This window comes from Cavia porcellus, unplaced genomic scaffold (assembly GCF_034190915.1).
Source record: "Cavia porcellus strain 051 isolate PalLab524CR breed Dunkin Hartley unplaced genomic scaffold, mCavPor4.1 scaffold_6, whole genome shotgun sequence".
NCBI classification, from domain to species: Eukaryota; Metazoa; Chordata; class Mammalia; order Rodentia; family Caviidae; genus Cavia; species Cavia porcellus.
Genome location: NW_026947489.1, coordinates 93,938,183 through 93,960,393, shown reverse-complemented (window position 1 = coordinate 93,960,393; position 22,211 = coordinate 93,938,183). Strand labels below are relative to the sequence as shown.

Sequence of the window (22,211 nt, the reverse complement as noted above, 5' to 3'; positions counted from 1 at the left end):
GGGGAGGTGGCTTTCCTGCCACCTCCGCCACTGTGATAAACCATTACCAGCTTCAACTCCTCTGTTCCATGGTGGTTCTGGAGCCCGGAGTCTGAGTGCAGTCCCATGGGCTGCATTTCCTCCGCGAGGGCCGGGGGGCCATCCTCAGTCCTTTCTCAGAGCTGGTCTTGTGTCCTCTTTCCTTGCCAGACTGAAGGGGCTGTGGCCGAGAGGGGACCGGGCAGGGTGGCCCAGGTGCAGGTGGGACACCAGGTTCCGGGTCCCAGGGCTCAGCACCTTTCCACGGTCACGTAGTCACTTGAGGTGGTGGCCCTGGGGCTAGGCCTGCTCCGCCAGGAGCTCACTGGGCAGAAGGTGGCCTGCAGGGTGGATGGCGAGGACGGGGTGGTCCTGGAGCTCAAGCCTCGGCTGGTGCCTGAAAAGGATGGGGGTCTTCACCTGGCCCCTACCCCACTCACCATCCACAAGGTCCCTCTGCCACGGCCCCGGTCCTTAGTCTTCCTGAGATGTGACAGAATGCTTTGGTTTGTTTTTGAGACAGGGTGTCACTATAGGACTCAAGCTGGCCTCAAGCTCCCCGAGATCCTCCCGCCTCAGCCTCCCGAGAGTTGGGATGACAGGCGTGTGCCATGCCTGGTTTAAAGATAGGAGCAATTACAAAATTAGGCAGTACAGAGCTGAGGAAGCCTGGTTTTGGAATTTACTCTCAGGAAAAGCTGCAGCTCCACGGTGCGGCTTGCTCAAGTCTTTCCTCTGACACTCAGTGCAGCCCAGCGTGTCCCAGCATCTTACAGTGGAGCTGGGGACCAGGTGCTGAGCCGTGGTGGGTGCGGCCCTGCAGGGGTGGGGTGTCCGGGCTCCCTTCCAGTGCAGGATGTGTGACATCCTGCATCACCCGCCTGTTGGTTTTGTGTGCATTTCTGAGATAGGGTCTCCCTATGGGGCTCAGCCTGGTCTCAGACTCGAGGTGATCCTCTTGCCTCAGCCTCCCGAGTGCTGGGATGACAGGTGTGTGCCACTACGCCCAGCTTCCCTGATCCCTCCCACCACCTTGGAGATACCGCAAGGTCCCCAGAAGGACAAGACATGACCACTGCCATGTCTTCCAATGAACGCCTGAAGCCAGGTCCTACTGGGTTACTCCGCGCCCCAGAGTCTGTGTCCTCCCTGCCACCCCCGTCAGCCCCCATGTCCCCCAGTGTGGTGGGCTGGCTGTCCTGTGCCAGGGTAGGACTAGGGCTGCTGCTTTCTGCAGATGGAGTGACCAGGGAGGAGGAGCCAGGCGGTGCTGGGGTGTCCTGGGCCCACCAGGCAATGACAATACCACCATGCGGGGGAGCTTGGGGCCTGAGTACGAGGCAAGGGGGGGCTTGGCCACATGGCCCCGAGGATCCACTCAGCCTCACAGTGCAGGCAGGAAGGAAGGAGAGGAGGGGTCCGAGGCGCAGGGCCTCATAGGTGCCCAGTTGTTCCCCAGAGCAGAGAGGAGAGGCAGGGAGCCCACCAGGGCTGCTGGCTTCTTGCCCTTCCACCAAAGTCCCTCAGGAAGGAAGGGGAAGCGGGAAGAGGGAAGAGGGGGAAGAGGGAAGGCAGAGAGAGGATGGGGTGGGTGCAGAGTCCTTTGTTAGAGCCACGTCCCCTGTGCCCCCCCCCCCGACATCCCCACCAGGCCAGGCCTCTGTCTCTGCTGTCTGGGTCCACCCAGGCACGGCTCCTGGAATCCGTAGAGGGAGTGGCTGAGCAGGTGGAGGCCTGAGGCTGCCACCCAGGGCGTCACCGGGTCCCCCAGGTTTCCTGTCCTTTGGAGCCACCCAGGAGCCTCTGGTGGGTGGAGCTGGGCAGCTGCAGCCAGGGATGAGGAAGGCTCCCCCAGGGTGAGGACCGGGCCCTGGGAGGCCTGGCTGGGTGGGGTCCACGGGCAGTGAGGCTCTTGCTTCCCATCATCCGATGCCACCTCCTCTCTGGGCAGGGGGCCCTGGGAACCCTGTCTCCATCCCTGCCACTGAGGGGCCAGGACCTGGCCACGCCATGGGCTGGCATGGTGCCTGCCCCACACCTGCTGGCCTGGGTCCCGCAGGCTGCGTTGGACCACGGAGGCCCAGGAGCCCTGCAGAAGCTGGGGCTGCCAGCGCTGCTGCCTGCAGGTGTGCGAGGCCTGGACCTCTCAGCCCTCTGGGGAGACAACAGGGTTTCCCCGTGTGCCCCTGCCTGGCCCCCAGGAGGCTCGGTTGGTCCTGACCATCTGGTCCCCAGGCTGGCATGGGAAGTGCTCCTCCTCGTCCGAGCTTCCTGGAAACCATGAGTCCTGCCCAACCCTGTTCCCGAGTGAGTGCAGGCGTCAGGCCCAGGCCACCCACGTGCCTCCCGCCTCTTCCCCGGGCCTTGGGCCTGGGCCACCCCAGCTCCTCACTTGGGCAGGCAAGCCTGGGGCAGACGCCGCTCTGGCAGTGCCTAAGTCATTAGCCACCGCCGCTGCTGGGTGGGGCCAGGGAGTGTGACCCCTGGGAGAGGGAACGGTCTGGCCTCCCATGTGTGTGAAGCAGTTGGCGACTGAACCCAGGCACATGGCACCGAGCTGTGTTCCTCGCCCGCCTGTATTTATTTATCTATATTTTGAGGTGTCTCACTATGTAGTTCAAGCTGACCCTCAACTTGGAGGGATCCTCCTGCCTCAGCCTCATGAGTGCTGGGATTATGAATCTGATGCTGGCAAAATAAAAGAGGCCAGGGCGGAAGGAAATGTGACGTGTGTGTCCAGGCAGGTTCCCTATGCGAACACCGTCGTTATGAACTGCAAACATGGGCTAATAGAGGCCAGAAGTTTGTATATTTGGGGTGATTGAACCCGGGGCCTTTGCAAGGAGCTACATCCCTGGCCCTCTTCTCTCTCTCTCTCTCTCTCTCTCTCTCTCTCTCTCTCTCTCTCTCTCGGTACCGGGGATTGAACTCATGACCGAGTACTTGCAAGGCAGGTGCTTATGCCGCTGAGCTAAATCCCTGGCCCTATCTCTTTATTTTTGATTGAGGCTTTTGCTAAGTTGCCCAGTGTGGAGATGAATTTTGTACCTTCCTGCCTCAGCTTCCCAGAATTCTGGGTTCACCAGCAGCCACCACAGCACCCGGCTTCATCCTGTTTTTTTAAATGGGGAAACCGAGGCTCTTGTCCTGACTTCCAGGCTCCAGAGTTCCTGGCCAGACCTGTTCACTTGGACTTGGGGTCCCCAGCCTGTGGCTGTGTCTCCCGTGGCTGAGTTAGAGAGCCAGGGCTCCCCAGGGTGTGGTTGGGTGCTGTCTGGGCTGGTTGTGCTGGTGAGGGTGCTGGCCTGGTCTCCCCGGCCTCTTGGACCGGAATGCAGGGCGGTGGCCAGCGCGGCCTGGGCCTGGGCCTGGGCCTGTGCCGCCTTGTCCCCCAGGATGAGCTCAGCGGCCTAATTGCCGCCTAATTGGGGCTGCTGCTTTGCACCCCCTTTGTTCTACTTGAACAATAGACCACTGAGCCCTGCGACCCGGGCCCTGGGTAACTGGGACAGAGGCAAATTACATGGTGGTGGGGCCCAGCCTCCCACCAGCCTGGCTGCATATAAAGGTGACTTGGGGTCTCTGGTTGGACAGACCCTGTCCCTGTCCTAACTGGGTCTGTCCTAACCCTGTCCTTTGGGTTAGGGTTAGGGTTAGTGAAAGGCCATGGTCACCACCACCAGCATCTGCCAGTTCTCCATATTCAGCTCTGTCCAGGTGCTATGTGTGCTCGGTGGGAGCTTCTCCCTGGCGTCCTCCGTCTGTCTCGGAGGCAGGTGGGGTGGGGAGTCTATCTGGCTCCCAGTCTCCTGGAGGCTGGAGACTGCATGGTGGCTGCATGCTGTTCACCTCCTCCTGCTTCTCAGCTGGCTTTGGGGGTGGCTATGCAGGCAGCCTGGGAGGGGGGTATGGTGCTGGCTTCGGGGTGTTCGATGTGTTGCTGGGTGGCAATGAGAAGGAGACCATGCAGAACCTCAATGCCCGCCTGGCCTCCTACCTGGACAAGGCACAAGCCCTGGAGGTGGCCAACTCGAGGCTGGAGGTGAAGATGGGGACTGGTACCAGAGGCAGGGCCTGGGCCTGCCCGCAACTACAGCCCCTACTTCAAGACCATCGAGGAGCTGCATGGCAAGGTGGGCGCCCAGCCACTGCCCTCTGTGCTCGGGTGCCCGCTCTGGCCTCTGTTTCCTCCAGCTCTCTCACCCTCTCTTGCCAAGCTGCCCTCTCTGGCCCAGCACCAGGCTGGAAGGGCTTGGGGTGGACATGGAGGTCACGAGGTTGCAGGGAAACCTTGGCAGCAGGTGCAGAGGGAGCCACGGAGGGCAGGGGGGACCAAGGGGCGTGGCCTCTGCCCAGCCCTCGTGGATGGGCACCCTTGCCCTCCAACCCCGGCCTCGGGGCCTCCAGCACACTCAGCTGGGCTGATTTCCCTCCGATGTCCACTGTGAGGTCAGGAGCTTTGTTTCTTACTGGAATGGGAAGTTAGTGTGACGGAGGGGACCCAGCCCCTCCAGATTCTGGACTCAGGGTCAGGGCCGTACTGGCCTTTGGCAGGAGCTGGCCAGGGCGTCTCCCACACCAGCTGGCCCTGGCTGGCCCTGGAGGCATGTGAGGAGCTGAAAAGGGTGTGGAGGCTGAGCCCTGGCCGGCTCTGGGGGACCCAGGCTTGTGCTTTGTCTGTTCCTGCCCAGGGTCCCTGCCAGGCAGGGAATTCCTGCTGCTTCCCTGGAATCTGTGCCAGATCAGATAGTGGCTGGGCAGGGAAGGGAGCCGGGGTCCTGTCAAGGGAGTGCTCTGAGCTCTAGGGTCAGCCAGAAGCTCCCCTGGACCCTGGCACTCGGCAATGTGTGTCCGACTCCAGACGGGCCCCCCCAGGCCTAGAGAGGGCAGCAGGCTGGCCCTGAGCTCAGCCCACCTCTGGGGGCCTGCAGGGCCTTTGGGGGCTCCCTGCCTCACAGACCCTTGCTGTGGTGATGACTATAACCAGCCCTGTGCTCCTGGTGGACCTCCCCTTCCGCCCTGTGACCTCATGGGAGCAGAAACCTTTGCCTGGGTTTGAGGCGGGGCCAGGAATAACCTCACCAATCAATCAGCCCATCAATTGTCTAATTAATCCCTTCATTAGACCAACGTGCCTGGGGCCCAGCTCAGCTGGGCACTGTGCCTGGGCCCTGGGATCCCAGAGGAAATAGGACGGATGTGGCCATCTTGGCTTCCCTGGGGCTCAGCATCCTGAGGGGGCAGGAGGCGCATCCAGTCGGGGTGTCGGGGAAGGGCCGCTTCCCCGGGGAGGAGGCCTATGAGCCGAGAGGCAAATGTGCTGGGGGCTGGGGCAGAGCAGCCCAGACCCCTCTGCAGAGGGTGCAGTGGGCCTGCCGTGGCACCCTGGGCATCCCACGGGAGAGGCCGCAGGAGGGGCTGAGGACAGCTGCTTACAGAGCCCAGTGCCCCCCAGATCCTGGCTTCTATCACTGACAGCACCAGCTGAGATAATACTTGCCTGGCAGCGGATGACTTCTGCCCCAAGTGGGTCTGGGTCCCCTGCTTTCCCGAGGTCAAAGGGGGCGCTGGGATCCCCAACCTCCCATGCTCACCCTGCCACCACCACACCAGGTTTAAGACCGAGCTGAGGCTGCACCTGAGTGTGAAGGCGGACATCAGTGGGCTGTGCAGGGTGCTGGACGAGCTGACCCCGGCCAGGGCTGACCTGGAGATGCAGATCGAATCAAGAGCCTGAAGGAGGAGCTGGCCTACCTGAGGAAGAACCATGAGGAGGTGGGGGCCTGGCGCTGACCCTCCGGCCCTGTGTTCCCGAGGCTTGGCGGCTTCGGGGCAGTTAACTGGCTAGTGAATGAATCAGGAACCGTATGATGCTAATTATGATAATTAATGATAATTAATGAGCAGCTGATGATCTGAAACAGGCACGCAGCCCGCTCAGCAGTTATTCCGGCCCACAGTCACTGGATGCTGGGGAGGGAAAGGCGCTCTCACCCTCTTTCAGCCCCTGAAGACCGGGGCACAGAGAGGCAGGCTGGGGGTTTCTCTCAGGCTTCCAGGACTTGCCCTCAGGTCCTCCAGGCTCATGACCCCTTCCGGTCCCTTGGCAGCTGGCAGCTGCCTCTCCAGACTCCTGTTCTAGCAAATGGGTATTAGATACACAAGGCTCAGCTCTCAGGAGCCGAGGTCCTGTTGAGGGTTTCTTGTCCCCTGCCTGGGCCAGGATCCTGAGTCCCACATGGCAGGATGCCCAGGAGTGTTCCTCATCCTGGACAAATAACAAGGCCTGGCCAACCCCGGAGGGTGGCTTGTCCCAAGCTCAGGCCTGGGGTTCGTGTCGGGGAGGTCCCTCATCCTTCCTATGCTGGGGTTTGTGGTCTCCCCTATGTCAGCTTGCACAGAGGTCAGGGAGGCTGCTGGTACCACAGCCCCTGCCTTGATACATACAGGGTCTCCACCTGCCTCGCGGACTGAGGAGTGGCCAGTTCATGGGCCTGTCTTTCTGTCTGTTCGAGGTCCCAGGGTTCCTCTCCAGGGTGGCCCTGGTTAAATACCAGCTCTGCTCCAGGACCTGCCCCCAGGGGGACAGCGACATCAATGTGCAGATGGACGTGGCCCCCGGTGTGGACCTGAGCCTCATCCTGAATGAGATGTGAGATCAGTAGAAGATGGTGGAGAAGAACCGCAGGGACCCGCAGGAGTGGTTCTTCACAAGGCGGGGGCTCCAGTGCCTGTGCCAGGTCCAGGGGGCCTGGTTCACACAGCACTCGCTCCCGGTGCCTAGAGAACAGACTGGTCCTGGTGGCTGCAAGCTGGCGGGGGTCCCCGCAGGGACTGAGGGACTCCTGCATGCACCATGCCCCAGGCTGCAGCATCTGGGCTGGCACATCCTGTCTCCTTGTCCCCTCAGAAGCCCTCTGAGCCTACTGTCTCTGTCTTGCACACGGAGGAGCTGAACCTCGAAGTGGCCACCAATGCTGAGGCCCTGCAGAGTGGCAGGACCGAGATCACCGAGCTGCGGCGCTCTGTGCAGAATCTGTAGATAGAGCTGCAGTCCCAGCCCAGCGTGGTGGGCCCCTGTCACCCTGTCACCCCCACGGGCCCTGCCTTGTAGACCTGGTGCACAGCTCCTGGCCACCCTAGTTCCTGGCCCTTGGGGCTGGTGGCACCCCTCCCCAGGACTCCAGGGAAGGATCCCGGCTGGGTCTCATGGTGCTAGTGGTCCTTTGGGCCCAGAAAGCATCCATGGAGAACAGCCTGGCGGAGACCGAGGCCCAATAGGGGGCCCAGCTGGCCCAGCTACAGGGGCTCATCAGCAGCATCAAGGGCCAGCTGGGTGAGGTGTGCTGTGACATGGAGTGACAGAACCAGGAGTACCAGGAGCTGCTGGACATGAAGACAGGGCTGGAGCAGGAAATCGCCACCTACCACCACCAGTTGGAGGGTGAGGATGCCCAGTGAGTGAGTCTGGGTGCCTGCCAGGGTGGGCAGAGGTTTGTAGTGTGCAAGAGTTCGCAGGGCAGAGGGTCAGGGAGGACCCTCACACACCTGCGGAAACACCTGGACCAGCTCATGCAGGCAATGGGGAGCCATGGGCAGAGGAGGAACCTGATGGGTACAAGGAGAAACAGATCGGAGGGTCGGGTGGCTGGAGGGCCCTTCAAGAAGGTGCAGCATGGGGGAGACCAGGGGTGGTGCAGGGGCAGGGAGAGGAGGTCAGAGTTCAAACAGCAGGACAGTGTCCGAGTGTGGGCGGGGCCAGCTGGCCTCAGAGTCAGTGGACACCTGGGGGTGTGGGGAGTGCGGCCCCTGGTTTCTGGTTGAGATGACTGCGTGGTGAGCAGGACAGGTGAGGAGCAGGGCGGTGCCTGTGGGAGCAGGAAGGTGTTGGTGTCCCTGGGTCCTTGGACTGAGTCACAAGCTCGCCTTTGGTCCCTGGAGAGGGATGGAAGAGTCCCTCCGAATCCAGCTGTCTTGGCTGCTGCTCAGATGCAGCCTGGCGTGGGGCCCTTCAGCACCAGAAAAGCCACTCCTTAGTGGCTCCTTGTAACCCCAGTTGGTGGTCACAGTAGCACAAGCACCTTTAGGCTGTGTCCTTCCTCCCTCCCTGCCCACCCGTGCCCTTGGTCCTTGGGCCTGTTCTCCTGCGAGAGCCCCTCTCTTCTCTTCCTGGGGCTCCTCAGCTGCTCCCCCTCCAGCAGCACCGCCCGGCACCGCTGGGCTGACAGCTGCTCTGGTCTGCAGCCTGGCCTATCAGTACTCCTCATCCATGGCTTCCCAGTCTAGCCGGGAAGGTGAGTAACTGTCCCGCCAGGGAGCCACGGATAGGGTGGCAGTGGGGCAGGGGCTCGGCCTGAGGCCCCCTGTTCCTGTCCTCCCCACACAGGTGCTGTGACCAGCTGCCAGGTGTACACCATTGTGGAGGAGGTGCAGGACGGCAAGGTGATGTCCTCTTGAGAGCTGGAGCACTGCTCCACCCACTGAAGCCTTCCACACAGGCCCGTCTCAGAGCTCCCGGGCAGCCCTGGCCTCTGGCTACCCGTTCAGCATCGCCTAGCCCAGGGTGCCTGTCCAGGCTGTGCCCAGAGTTGCTGCTTTTCTATACCTGCTTCCTGCAGGCCCTTGGCCAGGGGCTGCTGGGTCTTCCCTGGGCACCACTATTAAAGCTTTGCCAAGTTGCATCCTTGAAACTGCCTTCTGGTCTGGTCATTGGGTGGGGCAGGCTCGGGCAGAGGCTGCAGAGAGCTTGGTATCGAAGTTTCAAAGAATTCCACACTGAGTCCCGGCCTCTGGCTTCCGGTGGCTGGGTCCCTTGAGGCCCCGCAGTCTCTCCTGGCCAACACCTGTCATAGAGGCTCCCGCCTCCACCCGGGGCGGGCTCCAGGGAACAGAGGCCCAAGGCTGGGTAGGCAGGGGGCTTTCCCAGGGAGGAGTCCAGACCTCTGACGGAGACAAGTGGGGACAATGGTGTGGCCCCGGAAATCAGACCGGCTCTGCCCGTCCTGGCTGGGGGTGTTGGGGGCGTCCTGCTTGCAGGGTGGCTCGGCCGCTGTCTGGGCCTGTCTGGGAGGTGGGACTCTCAGGAGTGGAAACACAGGCACATTCCAGCCAGTGGGGACCTGGTTGGTTGCAGGTTGGGGATGGTGGGCAGGGTCCACAGCCACCCTGGGCACCGCTGTGGAGGGGCCATCTCCTGTGGGGCAACATCCCTGTCTTTAGTGTCCCAGTGGTGGGGACCTGACCCTTGCCTCTCACCCCTTGGGGGATGAGGACCCTCAGTCCCTGCTGATGCGCTCGGACCATGACACCCATCTCTTTGCAACCCAGGCCCTGGCCCTGGACGGCCCAGGGGAACTGGCCAGAGGGAGCCCTGGCCCCAGGAGCGTGTCCTTTGGGGACCTAGGAGGGGGATTCTGGCAGGATGGGTGCTGAGATGTGCTGGGAAAAGGATGCCCCCAGCAAAGGGAAGCCACCTCGGGGCGCTGTCTGACTCCACCCCCATTGCTCCATCTCAGACTGGCGTCGGCCAGGGTGGCAGCTGCCTGGGAGGCCGGTGACCGTGACGTCCCAGGTTCCCATCTTGTCCGTATTAGGTCATGGGAAAGCATAGCTGCAGGGCCCGCCTGAGTCACAAGTGACGGCGTGCAGAGGATGCCACTCACGCACATGCACATGGGACACGCAAGGGCTTCACAGAAACCAGGTCAAGCCCCTGGTGGGAGGGGGAGGGGGCCCAGTGCTACCTGGGAGCTGGCGGGCGGCCAGCAGTGATGAAAGCCCAGGGGAATGGAAACAGCTTTCGAGCCTGTTGTAATCGCACGCCCACTTGGGCGGCCTATAAAGGCCCTGTCGAGCCCCGGCAGCCTCAGCACCTGGTCTGGCCTCTGGTCTCGCTCCTCTCTGCCGCCAGCATGACCACCACCATCCGCCAGTTTACCTCCTCCAGCTCCATCAAGGGCTCCTCTGGCCTGGGGGGCGGCTCTTCCCGTGCTTCCTGCCGACTCTCTGGCAGCCTGGGCGGTGGCTCCTGCAGGCTGGGCACAGCCAGTGGCCTGGGCAGTGGCCTGGGCAGCGGCCTCGGGGGTGGCAGCAGCTTCTCCAGCTGCTACAGCTTTGGCTCTGGCAGCGGCTATGGGGGCAGCTTTGGGGGCGTCGATGGTCTGCTGGCTGGAGGTGAGAAGGCCACCATGCAGAACCTCAACGACCGCCTGGCCTCCTACCTGGACAAGGTGCGGGCCCTGGAGGCGGCCAACTCAGAGCTGGAGGTGAAGATCCGGGACTGGTACCAGAGGCAGGCTCCTGGGCCTGCCCCTGACTATAGCCCCTACTACAAGACCATCGAGGACCTGAAGAGCAAGGTAGGCCCCGGGCTGCAGGAGGAGACCTGGCTTCTCCCCATATCTGCACTTGAGGGAGCCCGTCTGGGGCCATCCCGGAGCATCTCGCTCAGCTCTGGCCTTGGGGCCAGGAGCTTCCATCTCAAAGGTGGCGTGCTTCCTTTCAGCGTCTGTGGCCTTGGGCTAATAAGATGTGAGGCCATGTGGGGAGCAGCAGGGTCAGTGCGAGGGCTGAGGCACAGTTGGGTGGGGGCCGCATGTGGCACCTGCAGAGGAGGGCCTGGGTCTCTGCTGGGCTTTGCTGGGTTTCTCCTGGCTTCCTGTTCTTCCTTCTGCCCCTTAGGGTGGGCTCACAGAGCATGGGGGCGTGGCCGCCAGCTGGAGCCCAGGCTTTCCGCTCAGAAGGGTCTGGCGTCTAATGTGGAGCCTCTGTGGGCAGTGGTTCCCTCTGCCACCCTTGGAGGACTCGGGCACTGTCCAGGGGTCTCTCTGCCTGTCCCCATTCCCGGGGTCCTGGGCAGCTCCTGCTCCAGCGAATCCTCAGTGACTTCCGCTGGCTCTTTCCCATCCCATCCAAGTAGACTCTACTTACTTCCAGACTGAGCCCGGATGGAGCCTGGGCTTCCCCATATCAGGGGAACAGGGATGCAGGTGGTTCCAGCTCCTCTGACTGCACAGGCAGAGGGCAGGAGAGAGGCTGGGCTGAGATGGGGCCCAGGTGGGGAGCCGGCTTGGAACCCAGGCCAAGGCTCAGCTGCTTCCTCCACACTGACCACTTCTCTCACCATCTCCCCAGATCCTGGTGGCCAGCGTGGACAACGCCAACGTCCTGCTGCAGATCGACAATGCCCGGCTGGCTGCGGATGACTTCCGCACCAAGTGAGGGGGTGGGCTGGGGGCAGGGGGCAGGGTCTGAGAGTTGGGGGCATCCTCAGCTGAGCCCACCCTAGTCCAGGAGGAGCCAGGAGGCAGGGAGCAGCTCAAGGGTGTGATTTTCCCAGCCCAGGAGCACTTTGAGTCCTGGGCAGCCAGGCAGAGAAGGGTAGGGGGTGGCAGGGACCTGACCTGCGGCCCAGGCAGCTTGGATGAGCCCCTGATCCCTGCGCAGGTTTGAGACAGAGCAGGCCCTGCGTCTGAGTGTGGAGGCGGACATCAATGGGCTGCGCAGGGTGCTGGATGAGCTGACCCTGGCCAGAGCTGACCTAGAGATGCAGATCGAGAGCCTGAAGGAGGAGCTGGCCTACCTGAGGAAGAATCATGAGGAGGTGGGGGGGCTGGGGTGCCGGGGTCAGGGAGGCCGAGGAGTGGGCGGTGGCACCTGGGGTGGGGCTACAGTCAGGCCCTGGGGGAGCTGGACAGGCACTGGGCTTAGTCACCTGCGGCAACCCTCATGTCTGAACCCTCAGGGCTGTTTGGAAATTAGACAGGGGACCGGTTTGGGGGCGCAGAGGCCTGAGAATCAGATTGGTCTAATGAGGGCCAGGGTGGATGCTGGAGGCAGAGCCTTCACAGCAGGTGTGGAGAAATCCTGAGGAGAGGCCACTGACACCCCACCCCCATCCCTTGCTTCCACAGGAAATGAATGCCCTGCGTGGCCAGGTTGGCGGTGAGATCAATGTAGAGATGGATGCAGCCCCTGGTGTGGACCTGAGCCGAATCCTGAATGAGATGCGTGACCAGTACGAGCAGATGGCCGAGAAGAACCGCAAGGACGCGGAGGATTGGTTCTTCAGCAAGGTGGGGGCTGCAGCAGGGTAGAGGGGTGCAAGGGCCTCAGCCCTTCTCCCCCCGCTGGCAGCCCAGTGCCAGCCTCTCGGGTGCCCTGTGTTCTATGGGCCACCTGGATTTGGGAGACAGGACCACCATTACCCACGAATAGCTGGAAGCTGGAAGCTGGGAGCTGGGCATGGGTGGGAGCCCAGTAGGTCAAAGCAGAGGGTGAAGATGGAGGAGGAGTTTCCACCTCTCCCTGGGACATATGGAATCAGCAGGGGCCAGGCTGCAGGTCCCAGCTGGTTCTCACATTTCCGGTTCCTCCTCCCACCTGCAGGGATTAACAATCAAAGCGCTACACTGCAAGGAGGAATTCCTGGGCTGGGGGAGTGGGTGGCTGGGGGGAGGCACAGTGCTGGGAGGAGGAGCCCAGGAGGAGCACAGGGGAGGTCAGGAAGGTGGCCTGGCCAGGCTGGGAGGGGAGCTCTGGGCTGCTTGTCCCTGAGCTGGCTGGGGGACAGTGCCAGGCTCATGCTGCCCCATCCTCTCTTGCAGACGGAGGAGCTGAACCGTGAGGTGGCCACCAACACCGAGGCCCTACAGAGCGGCAAGAGCGAGATCTCCGAGCTGCGGCGCACCTTGCAGGCGTTGGAGATCGAGCTGCAGTCCCAGCTCAGCATGGTGGGAGCTCTGCAGCCATGCACAGGGGGTGGTGGGCCAGGGCCGGAAGCAGACATCGACATCCTTACTGACCGTCCCTCACCCTCCTGCAGAAAGCATCCCTGGAGGGCAGCCTGGCAGAGACAGAGAACCGCTACTGCGTGCAGCTGTCTCAGATCCAAGGCCTGATTGGCAGCGTGGAGGAGCAGCTGGCCCAGCTGCGCTGTGAGATGGAGCAGCAGAGCCAGGAGTACAAGATCCTGCTGGACGTGAAGACGCGGCTGGAGCAGGAGATTGCCACTTACCGCCGCCTGCTTGAGGGAGAGGACGCCCAGTGAGTGGCCAGGCTGGGCAAGGGCTGCCAGGGTGGGCAAGAGACTCTGAGACTCATCACTCTCCTGTTTTCTCTTGCAGCCTGACTCAGTACAAGCCCAAAGAACGTAAGGACCTCAGCGGCTGATGGCTGGGGCTCAAGTGGGGCAGGAAATCCTCCTGCCATTAGGGAGGGGGTCCCTAAGGAGCCCCAGGGAGCGCTGGCTGATCCTCAACAGTTATAGGCGACAGGCGAGAAAGAGTTCAGGGCCCAGGGCCCCGATGCCCAGAGGCAGAATGGAGGGAGAAGCTGCTCTGATGAGGATGGAGTAGGGAGTGGGAGATGCAGTCCCAGCCCTGGACACTTGGACAGCCTCTGGGCCTGTGCACTTGGGACTTACAGCTGGGAAGAGCAGGCCTGTCTCTGGAGGTTCTTCGGTCCTTGCCCTCTAGAGCCCAGTCTGACCAGCCCTGGGGTTCCTTGTCTAATGTGGGGATGGGACCTGGGTGTCTCCATGGAGACCCCAGGCTGGTGGGCAGGAGAGAGTAGACCATGCCCTGGGGATGGTGGAGGGGCATCCTGACCACACGCCTCAGCATAGGTCAGACTCAGATACCCGTCTGGGGAAGCCAGAGCTCTCCACGGACACCGGTGGGGGTGGAGTAAGGGCAGGAGGGGCATATGTGGCTGACGTTGAGGTCCATCTGTCTCTCCACAGCTGTGACCACCCGCCAGGTGCGCACCATCGTGGAAGAGGTGCAGGACGGCAAGGTTATCTCGTCCCGGGAGCAGGTCCACCAGACCACCCGTTGAGGCCCAGCCTCTCCTGGCCAGCTGCCCCCACCCTGCACCCCGGAGGCAGGGACACGGCCACCCCCTCTGCCCTACAGCCCCTGCCCTTGGCACTGGTCCCTTCCCCATGCCCCTGCCTGGCACCAATAAAGCTTGTTGATTCAGACACAGTCTCTCTTGGTCGCCCATGGGTGGGTGGGGAGGACAGGAAGGGGAACCAGTCAGTGGACGCCCACAGAGGCTGATGTGGAGGCCAGGGGTCAGGGTAGACCAGGTGAGGAGGAGTGGGGGAGCTGAAGGGTGTGCTAGGTCTCCCCTGCCCGGGATCCAGATGCAGGATCCAGTACCCTCTGTGGCCCCCTCTAGTCCTGGAGGCGGCTCTGTAACTGCGTGGCCTGAGGTCTCTTCCCTCCCTGCCCAGCCAGGTTTCTCTTCCATAAATGGATGGGCAGCACCCAGGCGCCCGCAGGAGCAGATCCTGTGGTGACTCACCCTGCCGGCTGCTCCTCCCTGAGGCAGGAAGTGGGCAGGTTGGGAAGCAGGGCCAGGCTCCTGTGGGGTCTCAGGAAACTCCAAGTAGTGCTCCCCCAGTCCCGCCCAGGATGAAGGGCACAGGGGCAGTTCAGCTCCAAAAGTCAACAAGACAGGGACCCCAGAAGGTGGTCGTGCCTGGAGCAGTGACTCTGGGGTCCTCTTAGGTCCCTGCTTAGGGTGCGGATGGCATGGAGACTGGTGGGAAAGGGCATTGTAGGGAGGTTGGGAGGGGCTTCCCGACGCGGAGCAGCAGCCCTGGGTAATTCTGGTGGGAAGTCAGGGTCAGGGCTAAGGGTTAGGGGCTAAGATAGGGTTAGGCTTAAGGGTTAGTTTTGGGTTAGGGTTACGCATTAGGGTTGGGGTTAGGTTTGTGTAGTGTTAGGAGCTAGGGTTATGGGTTAGGGTCAGGGTTAGATTCAGTGTTAGCTTTAGGGTTATGGTTATGGGTTGTAGTTAGGGTTTTGGTTAGTGTAATGGTAATGGGTTAATCATTAGTCCTAGGATGACAGGCGGGATCAGGGCTTGGTATCTGTAGGAAGTGAGTCAGGGCAGAGCCTGGAATCTTCCTTCTAGTAGAGCAGGAAACATGCCTGGCAGCTTCCTTCCTCAGGTCTCTCCTGGTCTTTAAGGCAATGGGACGAGGTATGGTGTGTTCACCCACCATCCTCTGCAAAGCTGGGCTTCAGTGATGTCCCAGGAGCCCCTCTCCTTTGTCCTACTGCTGGGAGGTGCTGTGGGGCCCAGGCTGGGGCCTGGGAGCTGCAGAGTCCCAAGATCTGAAGCAGCAGGGCCTTGGAACCAGCCGAGTCTGGGATGAGCAGCCGGGGCTAAAGCAGGAGCCCACCCTCTGGTGTGTGGTGACTTGCGTGCGTCTCGGGCCCTGGAAGGTGCAGGACACAGAGCAGGGTGGTGGATGCCCTTTGTCTTGGACAGGCCGTCCCTGCCAGTAGGTTCCTCACAGGGTCTGGGGTCTCAGGGCCACTGGAGTGGATCTGGGGCTGCTGGGGCTGCTGGGATGGGCCTGGGAAGGAGGAGAGTCCCTGCTAGGCAGCTATCTGTCATCTGGGACCAGGAGAACCAGCTTGGGGCCGGCTATGGGAGGCTCATCCTGAGAGAGGAGCTCAATGCTGGGAACTGTGGACCCAGGAAGTGAGGAGGACCTGGGAGAGGTACCCCGTTGTGTGATGGGGACACTGAGCCTGGGTGATGGGGTGGAGGGGCGTGGGGTGGCCCCCAGTGTGGCTGGGGAGAGGTGTTGACTCTACCTCTGCCCGCCCTGCTCTCTGGCACGGCTGCGTCATGGCTGAGGGCTCTGCTGCAGCCCTCTGTCCCCTCTGAGGCCCCACACCCCTGTCTGGGCTCCCCCACCTGGGCATCCTGGGAGAGCCCAGGATTCGGCCCCGTGCTGGTCTTGTCTTGGATGATGCTGACTCAGGATGTGGAGCAGGGGTGGCCAGTCAGACTTGGGGACCTCGGAGAAACAAGAGGCAGGGCACTGGCCAGCAGGGTTCCCCAGCCAGCTCAAGTGGGGTGCAACTTCACCAACGAGAAGGGGTGGGGTGGAGGAGGGTGAACAAGGGACCCAATGCCCGGAGGGGTACCAGCTGGGCTTGAGCCTTTGCCTGTGGCCCTGGCACAGGTGTATACCATTGGCACAGAGGAAAGGCCCGATCCCTGTGGGCTCAGGTCCTTCCGGCCTCTCCTGTCCCGTCTTCCCAGGGCTGGCTGCTCCCTCCTTTCTGGCCAAGGTTAGGGGCCCCTCTCTGGCTGCCCCTTCTGGTACAGGCCCCTGGGCCTTCTTGCAGGCATGGTGTGTGCCTGGCTTTGGGTCTCTCTTCAGGGTCAAATGACATGTTCAGAACCAGACACCCCCTCCTCCCCCCTCCCTCTGGCAGTAGAGAGCGGGGCTTGGGTGGGAGTGTAGTCTGGGTGCCGCTGGAGACCACGGGCCAGCCCGTGTGTGGCCTGAGTGGAGGTGAGAGTGCAGTCTGTGTGTGCATGTGCCTTTGTGTGTATGTGCATGGCAGCTACAGGATAGGGCGCGTGTCCTGGTGGACCTTGGTTTGGCAGGTGCAGCTGGGCTTGGATCCACTCAACTCCTTCCCAGGCTTCCTTCTGGGCAGCCTGGCCCTCCCTTCTCTGCCAGGGGCTTGGAGGCCCTGGGTGGCCTTAACAGGCAGCTCCAGCCTGGGCTGGGCCTCTGCTGTTGGACCCGATCCCTAGTCTCCCTCCTCTGTCCCTTGGGTCCCAGGGTCCTGGCAGAGGTCACCTGCTGTGGGGAGGGCTGTGCCAGACACTGTGGGTGGGGACAGAGCTGACCTCCAGATGCAAGGCATCATGGGAACCAGGGAGAGAAGCCTGGTTTCCAGCCCAGCTCTGAGGCTTACAGCTCTGTGGCTGGGGGCACACGGCCACTAACTTGGGTTCTTTCCCTGTCTTCCTTACTGGCCGGTTCACACCAGGCCCTGGGGACAGGGGCGGGGGGAGGGGAAGGAGAGCTGAATGACCTGCACGGTGAGAGAGGCCCTAGGATGGCATGGGCAGGGCTGAGCCTGGGGTCTCAGGACTCCTGCTTGCAGCGCCCCAGCTCCTCTCCTGGGGCCATGGCAGGACCAGCGCACCCTGCTCAGGACCGCACTGCACGTGTCCAGGGCTCTACACAGTGACCCGTCAATGTCAGTGGTGGGTCGGGGGTCCCTCCCTCCACACTGCAGGTGTTGGGGTGCTCATCACCTGGGAGGGGGTGCAGGCCCTGAGGGTGGATTGGGCGAGGGCTGCTGAGCAGCTTCCTCCTTCTGTGTCCCCTTGTGGCTGTGTCGAGCCCTCCCCTCAGCCCAAGGGGGCCCAGGATGTGCTGGAGCTGTGCAGCCCTGGGGGGCAGCTGTCATCAGACCCACACTGCTCCTGGGTGTCCTAGGGTCACCACTGAACCTGAGTGGGAGAGAGCAGCTTTGGAATTTTAGACCTGAAAGGATTCTGGCGTCCTCCTGCCCGCCATCACCATGGAGGAAGACAGGACACAGACCCGGGGAAAGGAGGGGCACCCTGGACCGGTAGGGTGCTTGGTGGGGTGCACTGCAGGGCAGGGAGTCCTGCGGCTGGGGACTCACTGCCTGGGGATGCTGTCGCCTGCACTGAGGTCCCCGCTGTCCCCTCGAAGAGCTTGCTGCCCATCCTGAGTCACTCGACTCCAGTCCGAGAGTTTGGCTCTCAGCACCACTGCCCAGAGTCCGGTGGGAACTTTGAGCAGCACAGGACAGAGCGAGCCACCATGGACTGAGTAATCTGGAGTGGGCAGTTGTTTGGGGATGGAGTGATGCAATCAGGGACCTACAGTCGTCACCAGGGGCCCCTGCCCTGCCCGAGTGCATATAAACAACCAGGTATGTGGCGCCCTCCAGCTCCCGGCACCTCTTCTCTCTCTGTCTCTGCCACCTGCTCACTGTCTCACCTCCTCCCGGGCACCATGACCACCTGAAGCCACCAGGTCACCTCCTCCAGCCCCATGACGGGCTCCTGCAGTGTCAGAGGTGGCTCCCGTCCCTTCTTCTCCATCTTGGCCCCCAACGCCTACAGGGTCACCTCCCCTACTTCTCCTCTGGGGGAGCCTTCGGGCTGGGGTGGAGGAGAGCTATGGCGGAGGACTTAGCAGCAGCAGCAGCTTTGGTGGAGGATATGGAGGTTTTGCTGGCTATAGTGGAGGCCTTGCTGGTGGCTTCAGTGGTGGCGATGGGCTCCTCATTGGCAGTGAGAAGGTGACCATGCAGAACCTCAGTGACCGTCTGGCTTCCTACTTGAACAAGGTGCGCGCCCTGGAGGAGGCCAATGCTGACCTGGAGGTGAAGATCTGGGAGGTACTGGAGGCAGCAGCCCGCCGAGACCAAGGACGACAGCCCCTGCATCAAGACCATCGAGGACCTGAGGGACAAGGTAGGCAACTCTGCTGCAGTCAGTGGCCCTTGGGGATCTCTCCGTAGCAATCCCATTTTATAGACAGGGAGACCTCGGTGCCTTGAGGGAGGAGCTGGGGTCCCCTGCCTGGCCAAGTGGTGGCTGAGGGTCCCTTTCTAGCCCCCATGAGTCTGGTATGGGATGAGAACCCTGAATCTCTCAGCCTCAGCCACTTCTTGGCAGAGACAGGGGAGGACAGGGAGTCTTAGCCTCTCAGGAAGTGCAGGACCTGACTTTCCAGCGGGCAACCTGCAGGTTTGGGGGGCTCCTCTTACCCCTCCCTATCCTTTGCCCTTGGGCAGCAGGGGCCTTGCTGACCTTGTCCTCGCATCCCTGCTGCAGACGGTTGGTGCCAAAGGGGAGAACTCCCGGCTGGTGGTGCAGATTGACAATGCCAAGCTGGCCGCCGATGACTTCAGGACCAAGTGCGCAGCCTCTGTGGGTGCCTGAGGGCAGCAGGTGGGGACCGTGGGGCCCATAGACCCCTCTGTCCTCAGAAACGGCAAGGTGGGGCTGAGGCTCTGACCTCTCTGCCATCAGGTTTGAGAACGAGCTGGCCCTATGCCAGGGCATGGAGGCTAACATCAACGGGCTGCGCAGGGTGCTGGACAAGATGACCCTGGCCAGGGCTGGCCTGGAGATGCAGACTGAGGGCCTGTAGGAGGAGCTGGTCTATCTGAAGAAGTACTTTGAGGAAGTAGGGTGCTGCTGGCTTGGGGCACCCAGGTTGGCTTGGGGGGAGTCAGCAGATCTGCCCAGTGGCAGAAGAGGAGTTTGAGCATCTGACAGCCCCCGACCATTCCCGGGAGATGCTTGCTCTGTGGGGCAAGAATGGTGGCGACATCAACATGGGGATGGACGCGGCCCCAGGCATGGACCTGAGCCACATTCTGAATGAGATGGGTGACTGGTACGAGCAGATGGCTGAGAAGAACAGCGGGGACGCCGGGGCCTGGTTCCTCAGCAAGGTGGGGGCTCGGGCCTTGCACCCTGGCCAAGCTACCCAGTGGGGAGGTAAGGGGGTTAGGAGGCTCATGCCTCTCTCGCTCTCTCCTGCTCCAGACCGAGGAGCTGAACAAGGAAGTGGCCTCCAACAGCGAGCTGATCCAGAGCGGCTACAACAAGGTCTCAGAGGTCTGCAGGGTGTTTCAGGGCCTGGAGATCTAGCTGCAGTCCCAGCTCAGCATGGTGGGGAGGCCTGGAGGGGACTTCAGAGAGCGGGAGGCTAAGGCCCAGTGGGTGGAGTAGCTCCCATGGTCCTCAGCCCTCAGTGCATCATCTGGGTGCTGCTCACTCAGGAAATCCTCCCAGAGACCTGCAGAGGCCAGCATGGCTCCCCTGTCTCCCTCCTGCAGCAAGCATCCCTGGAGGGCAGCCTGGCGGAGATGGAGAACCAGAGAACCCCTGCTGTGCAGCTGTCCCAGATCCAGGGCCTGATGGGCAGCATGGAGGAGCAGCTGGCCCAGCTGGGCTGCAAGATGAAGCAGCAGAGCCAGGAGTACAACGCGCTGCTGGATTTGAAGACGGGGCTGGAGCAGGAGATCGCCACCTACCGTCGCCACCTACCGACGCCTGCTGGAGGGGAAGGATGCCCAGTTGAGTGCCTGGCCGCCTGCCCACCCCTCGGCCCCCTCCATTGCGCTTGGTGCCCCTAACTCACCCTTTTCTCCCCGCAGCTTTTCCCCCGGCCAAGCTTACTCCTCTGGGAAGGTGAGAGTCCCGGCTACCCTGGGGGTGGGGGAGGGCAGCAGCTGCTCTCCCCAGAGTCCCTGGTCCAGTGTGGCTGCCAGAGCTCTGCTCACCCCACTCCTCTCTCCTCTGTCTTCTCCTCCTAGTCCTCCACCAGCCCCGGCCCATCCTCAAAGAGCAGAGCTCAGCCAGCCTCGGGTAGGGCTCTAGGAGCTGAGCGGCCTCAGTCAGGCTTCCGCCCGCTGCCGCTGCCTGCTGCCCTCGTCCTCATGGTCCAACTCGGTCCCTGTGCGGCTGTGCTCTCTTCCCTCTCGTCCTCCGGTGCTAACAATAAAGCTGCCTCAGGTGGATGCAGATGGATCTGTGCAGGTCCCCATCCTGGAACGGAGGGAGCTGGAGTGGGCAGTTTAACCCGAAAGCCTGCAGATAACAGAGGCTGACAGAGGCTGCCTTGGAGGGTGGGGGTGGGGGGTGCAGGAGAGCTGGTGACATGGGAGGGGACCTGCTCTGTCCTTTTTCTCCTCAGCATACCTGTGAGGCCATGCCTTGGCCCATCTCGGGGTTGACACCTCAGCGGGACTTGGGGCTCAAGCTCCAGGCTGTTGGTCGCAAACCCCAGCCTCTTCCCTCCTCCCCCTCCTCCGCTTTCCAGGCGCGTTACCCCAAAGGCTCAGCATTGGAGCCCCGAAAGCCTCCCTCTGCTCCTGGATTGCACTCGGTGGCTTTGGTGCTGGAGGGAGGAGGCGACAGAGGTCTGTCACAGGGGCAGGTGTCCCTGTGTCCCCTGGGGGCCTGAAACCACCCTCTCCCAGCTGTACCTCATCTGTACTTGGGTCACCTTGGGTGTCTGCCTGTCTCCCCATCCCCATGCTCAACTTCTGCCCAGGTACCGTGCTTTCAAGACTGTGGTCGGGGTCTGGGTCAGGGTCAGGACACTAGCAGTCATGTGGCTCACTTTCCCCGTCCTCGCCTGTCGCTGCCCAGGGGATGTGTCAGCCTTTCCCAGCTAACTGAGCAGCCCTAGCTTCTCGGGAGCCATGCCCTCTGCCTGGAGTCCACTGTTAAATAAAAACAGCGGCATTGTGTCTGGGTGACAGCAGAGCACCTGTGTGTGCACATGCATGTATATAAACAGAAGCTGGATCCAACTGCTCTCTCTTCCAGCCCAAGCTGTCTCTTTGGGGGCTTCACCCCTTGTTTCTGCATGATGGACTTACACTGCCATTCCTTCACCTTTCAGCTGTACTTCTGAACTCCGAGATCCTCCTGCCTCAGCCTCCTGAGTGCTGGGTGACAGCTGTGCGCCCCCAACACCTGACTTCTGCTGACCTTTTTAACTGCTTGTCTCCGTGAGCACTTAGACCTCTTCACACAGCGCCACCCGCTGCCATGTGTGCACCTTGCCTTCCTACCTGGTCACATGTCCAAATTTCTGGTTAGAGACACGTTTGATGTTTATTTGACTGTGACTATTTCTATGTTGTTCACAGTTACACTATGTTCCCTGGGAATAAACACCTCTTTTTCAATTTGTTTAGGTTTTCTAGGGACCCGCCGTTTATTAGTTCCTAATTCACTGCTGGAAGAATGATCCTCTCTGTCTTTGTCTCTCTCTGAGTCTCTGTGTCCCCGTCTGTGTCTGTCTCTGAGACCAAGTCTCACCATGTAGCAGGCTGGCCTCAGTTTCCCAGCATGCGAGGCTGTAGTGTCCTGTGTCTTGGTGTCTGGTGTCGCTGTGAGAAGCCTGCGTCTCCTGGAGGACCCAGCTTCTGTTCTGCCCCCGGAGCTCGGTGGCCTCTGCCTCTCTGGGGGCCTGGCTGCGGGGTGGGGATGTGACCCCACCGGGGCTCTGTCCATTGCCTTAGGCCCAGCAGAGCCTCTGACCTGCGAGTGCCAGCTTTCCTGCGGGCAGGCATCCTTTGCCGTGACCTCTCCTTTCCTTTTCTTCCTTTCTGGAATGTTCTTTCCTTTGCGTTCCATTCCACTTGTGTTCGTCTGAAAATTTTCTTTAATGTTGCCATGTAAACCTATTGTTTAAAAGTTTGAAAAGTCTTCTGTGTTTTTAGCATCCCATGGTCCCAGATATTCTTCCCCAGTTGCTTGTTCCTGTTTTAAGATGGTGGTGTTTTCTCTGGGCCTTTAGTTGAGGCTGTGACAGTTCACCTGCATCTGTCCTCGCCTCAGTGTCTTCTGAGCCCCATTTA

The 22,211-nt window shown here is 61.6% G+C and overlaps 2 protein-coding genes and 1 pseudogene across 3 annotated transcripts; all 3 read left to right on the top strand.

Moving 5' to 3' along the window:
- The first annotated feature begins 572 nt into the window (after nt 1–572).
- LOC111755957 (keratin, type I cytoskeletal 42-like) lies at nt 573–6,674 on the top strand (annotated as a pseudogene).
- A 3,208-nt stretch (nt 6,675–9,882) lies between these two features.
- LOC100713547 (keratin, type I cytoskeletal 17) lies at nt 9,883–13,999 on the top strand. 2 transcript variants are annotated; one of them, XM_023563928.1, is made up of 9 exons: nt 10,150–10,224; nt 10,263–10,376; nt 11,152–11,234; nt 11,464–11,620; nt 11,931–12,092; nt 12,624–12,749; nt 12,842–13,062; nt 13,143–13,168; nt 13,760–13,999. In XM_023563928.1, the coding sequence occupies exons 1-9, from the start codon at nt 10,150–10,152 to the stop codon at nt 13,852–13,854; spliced, it is 1,059 nt and encodes a 352-aa protein (XP_023419696.1). In that variant the 3' UTR covers nt 13,855–13,999. The 2 variants fall into 2 exon arrangements, with proteins under 2 accessions (XP_003467019.1, XP_023419696.1); XM_003466971.4 differs by having other exon boundaries at nt 9,883–10,376.
- Nucleotides 14,000–17,833: 3,834 nt separating this feature from the next.
- On the top strand, nt 17,834–21,536 carry LOC100714013 (keratin, type I cytoskeletal 16). The gene is given in 12 exon segments (XM_063251540.1): nt 17,834–17,941; nt 17,944–17,991; nt 17,994–18,220; nt 18,222–18,297; nt 18,661–18,743; nt 18,859–19,015; nt 19,128–19,286; nt 19,381–19,452; nt 19,674–19,913; nt 19,995–20,028; nt 20,154–20,205; nt 21,248–21,536. Coding segments are annotated over 12 exon segments (1,299 nt in total). The 3' UTR covers nt 21,291–21,536.
- The last annotated feature ends 675 nt before the right edge of the window (nt 21,537–22,211 follow it).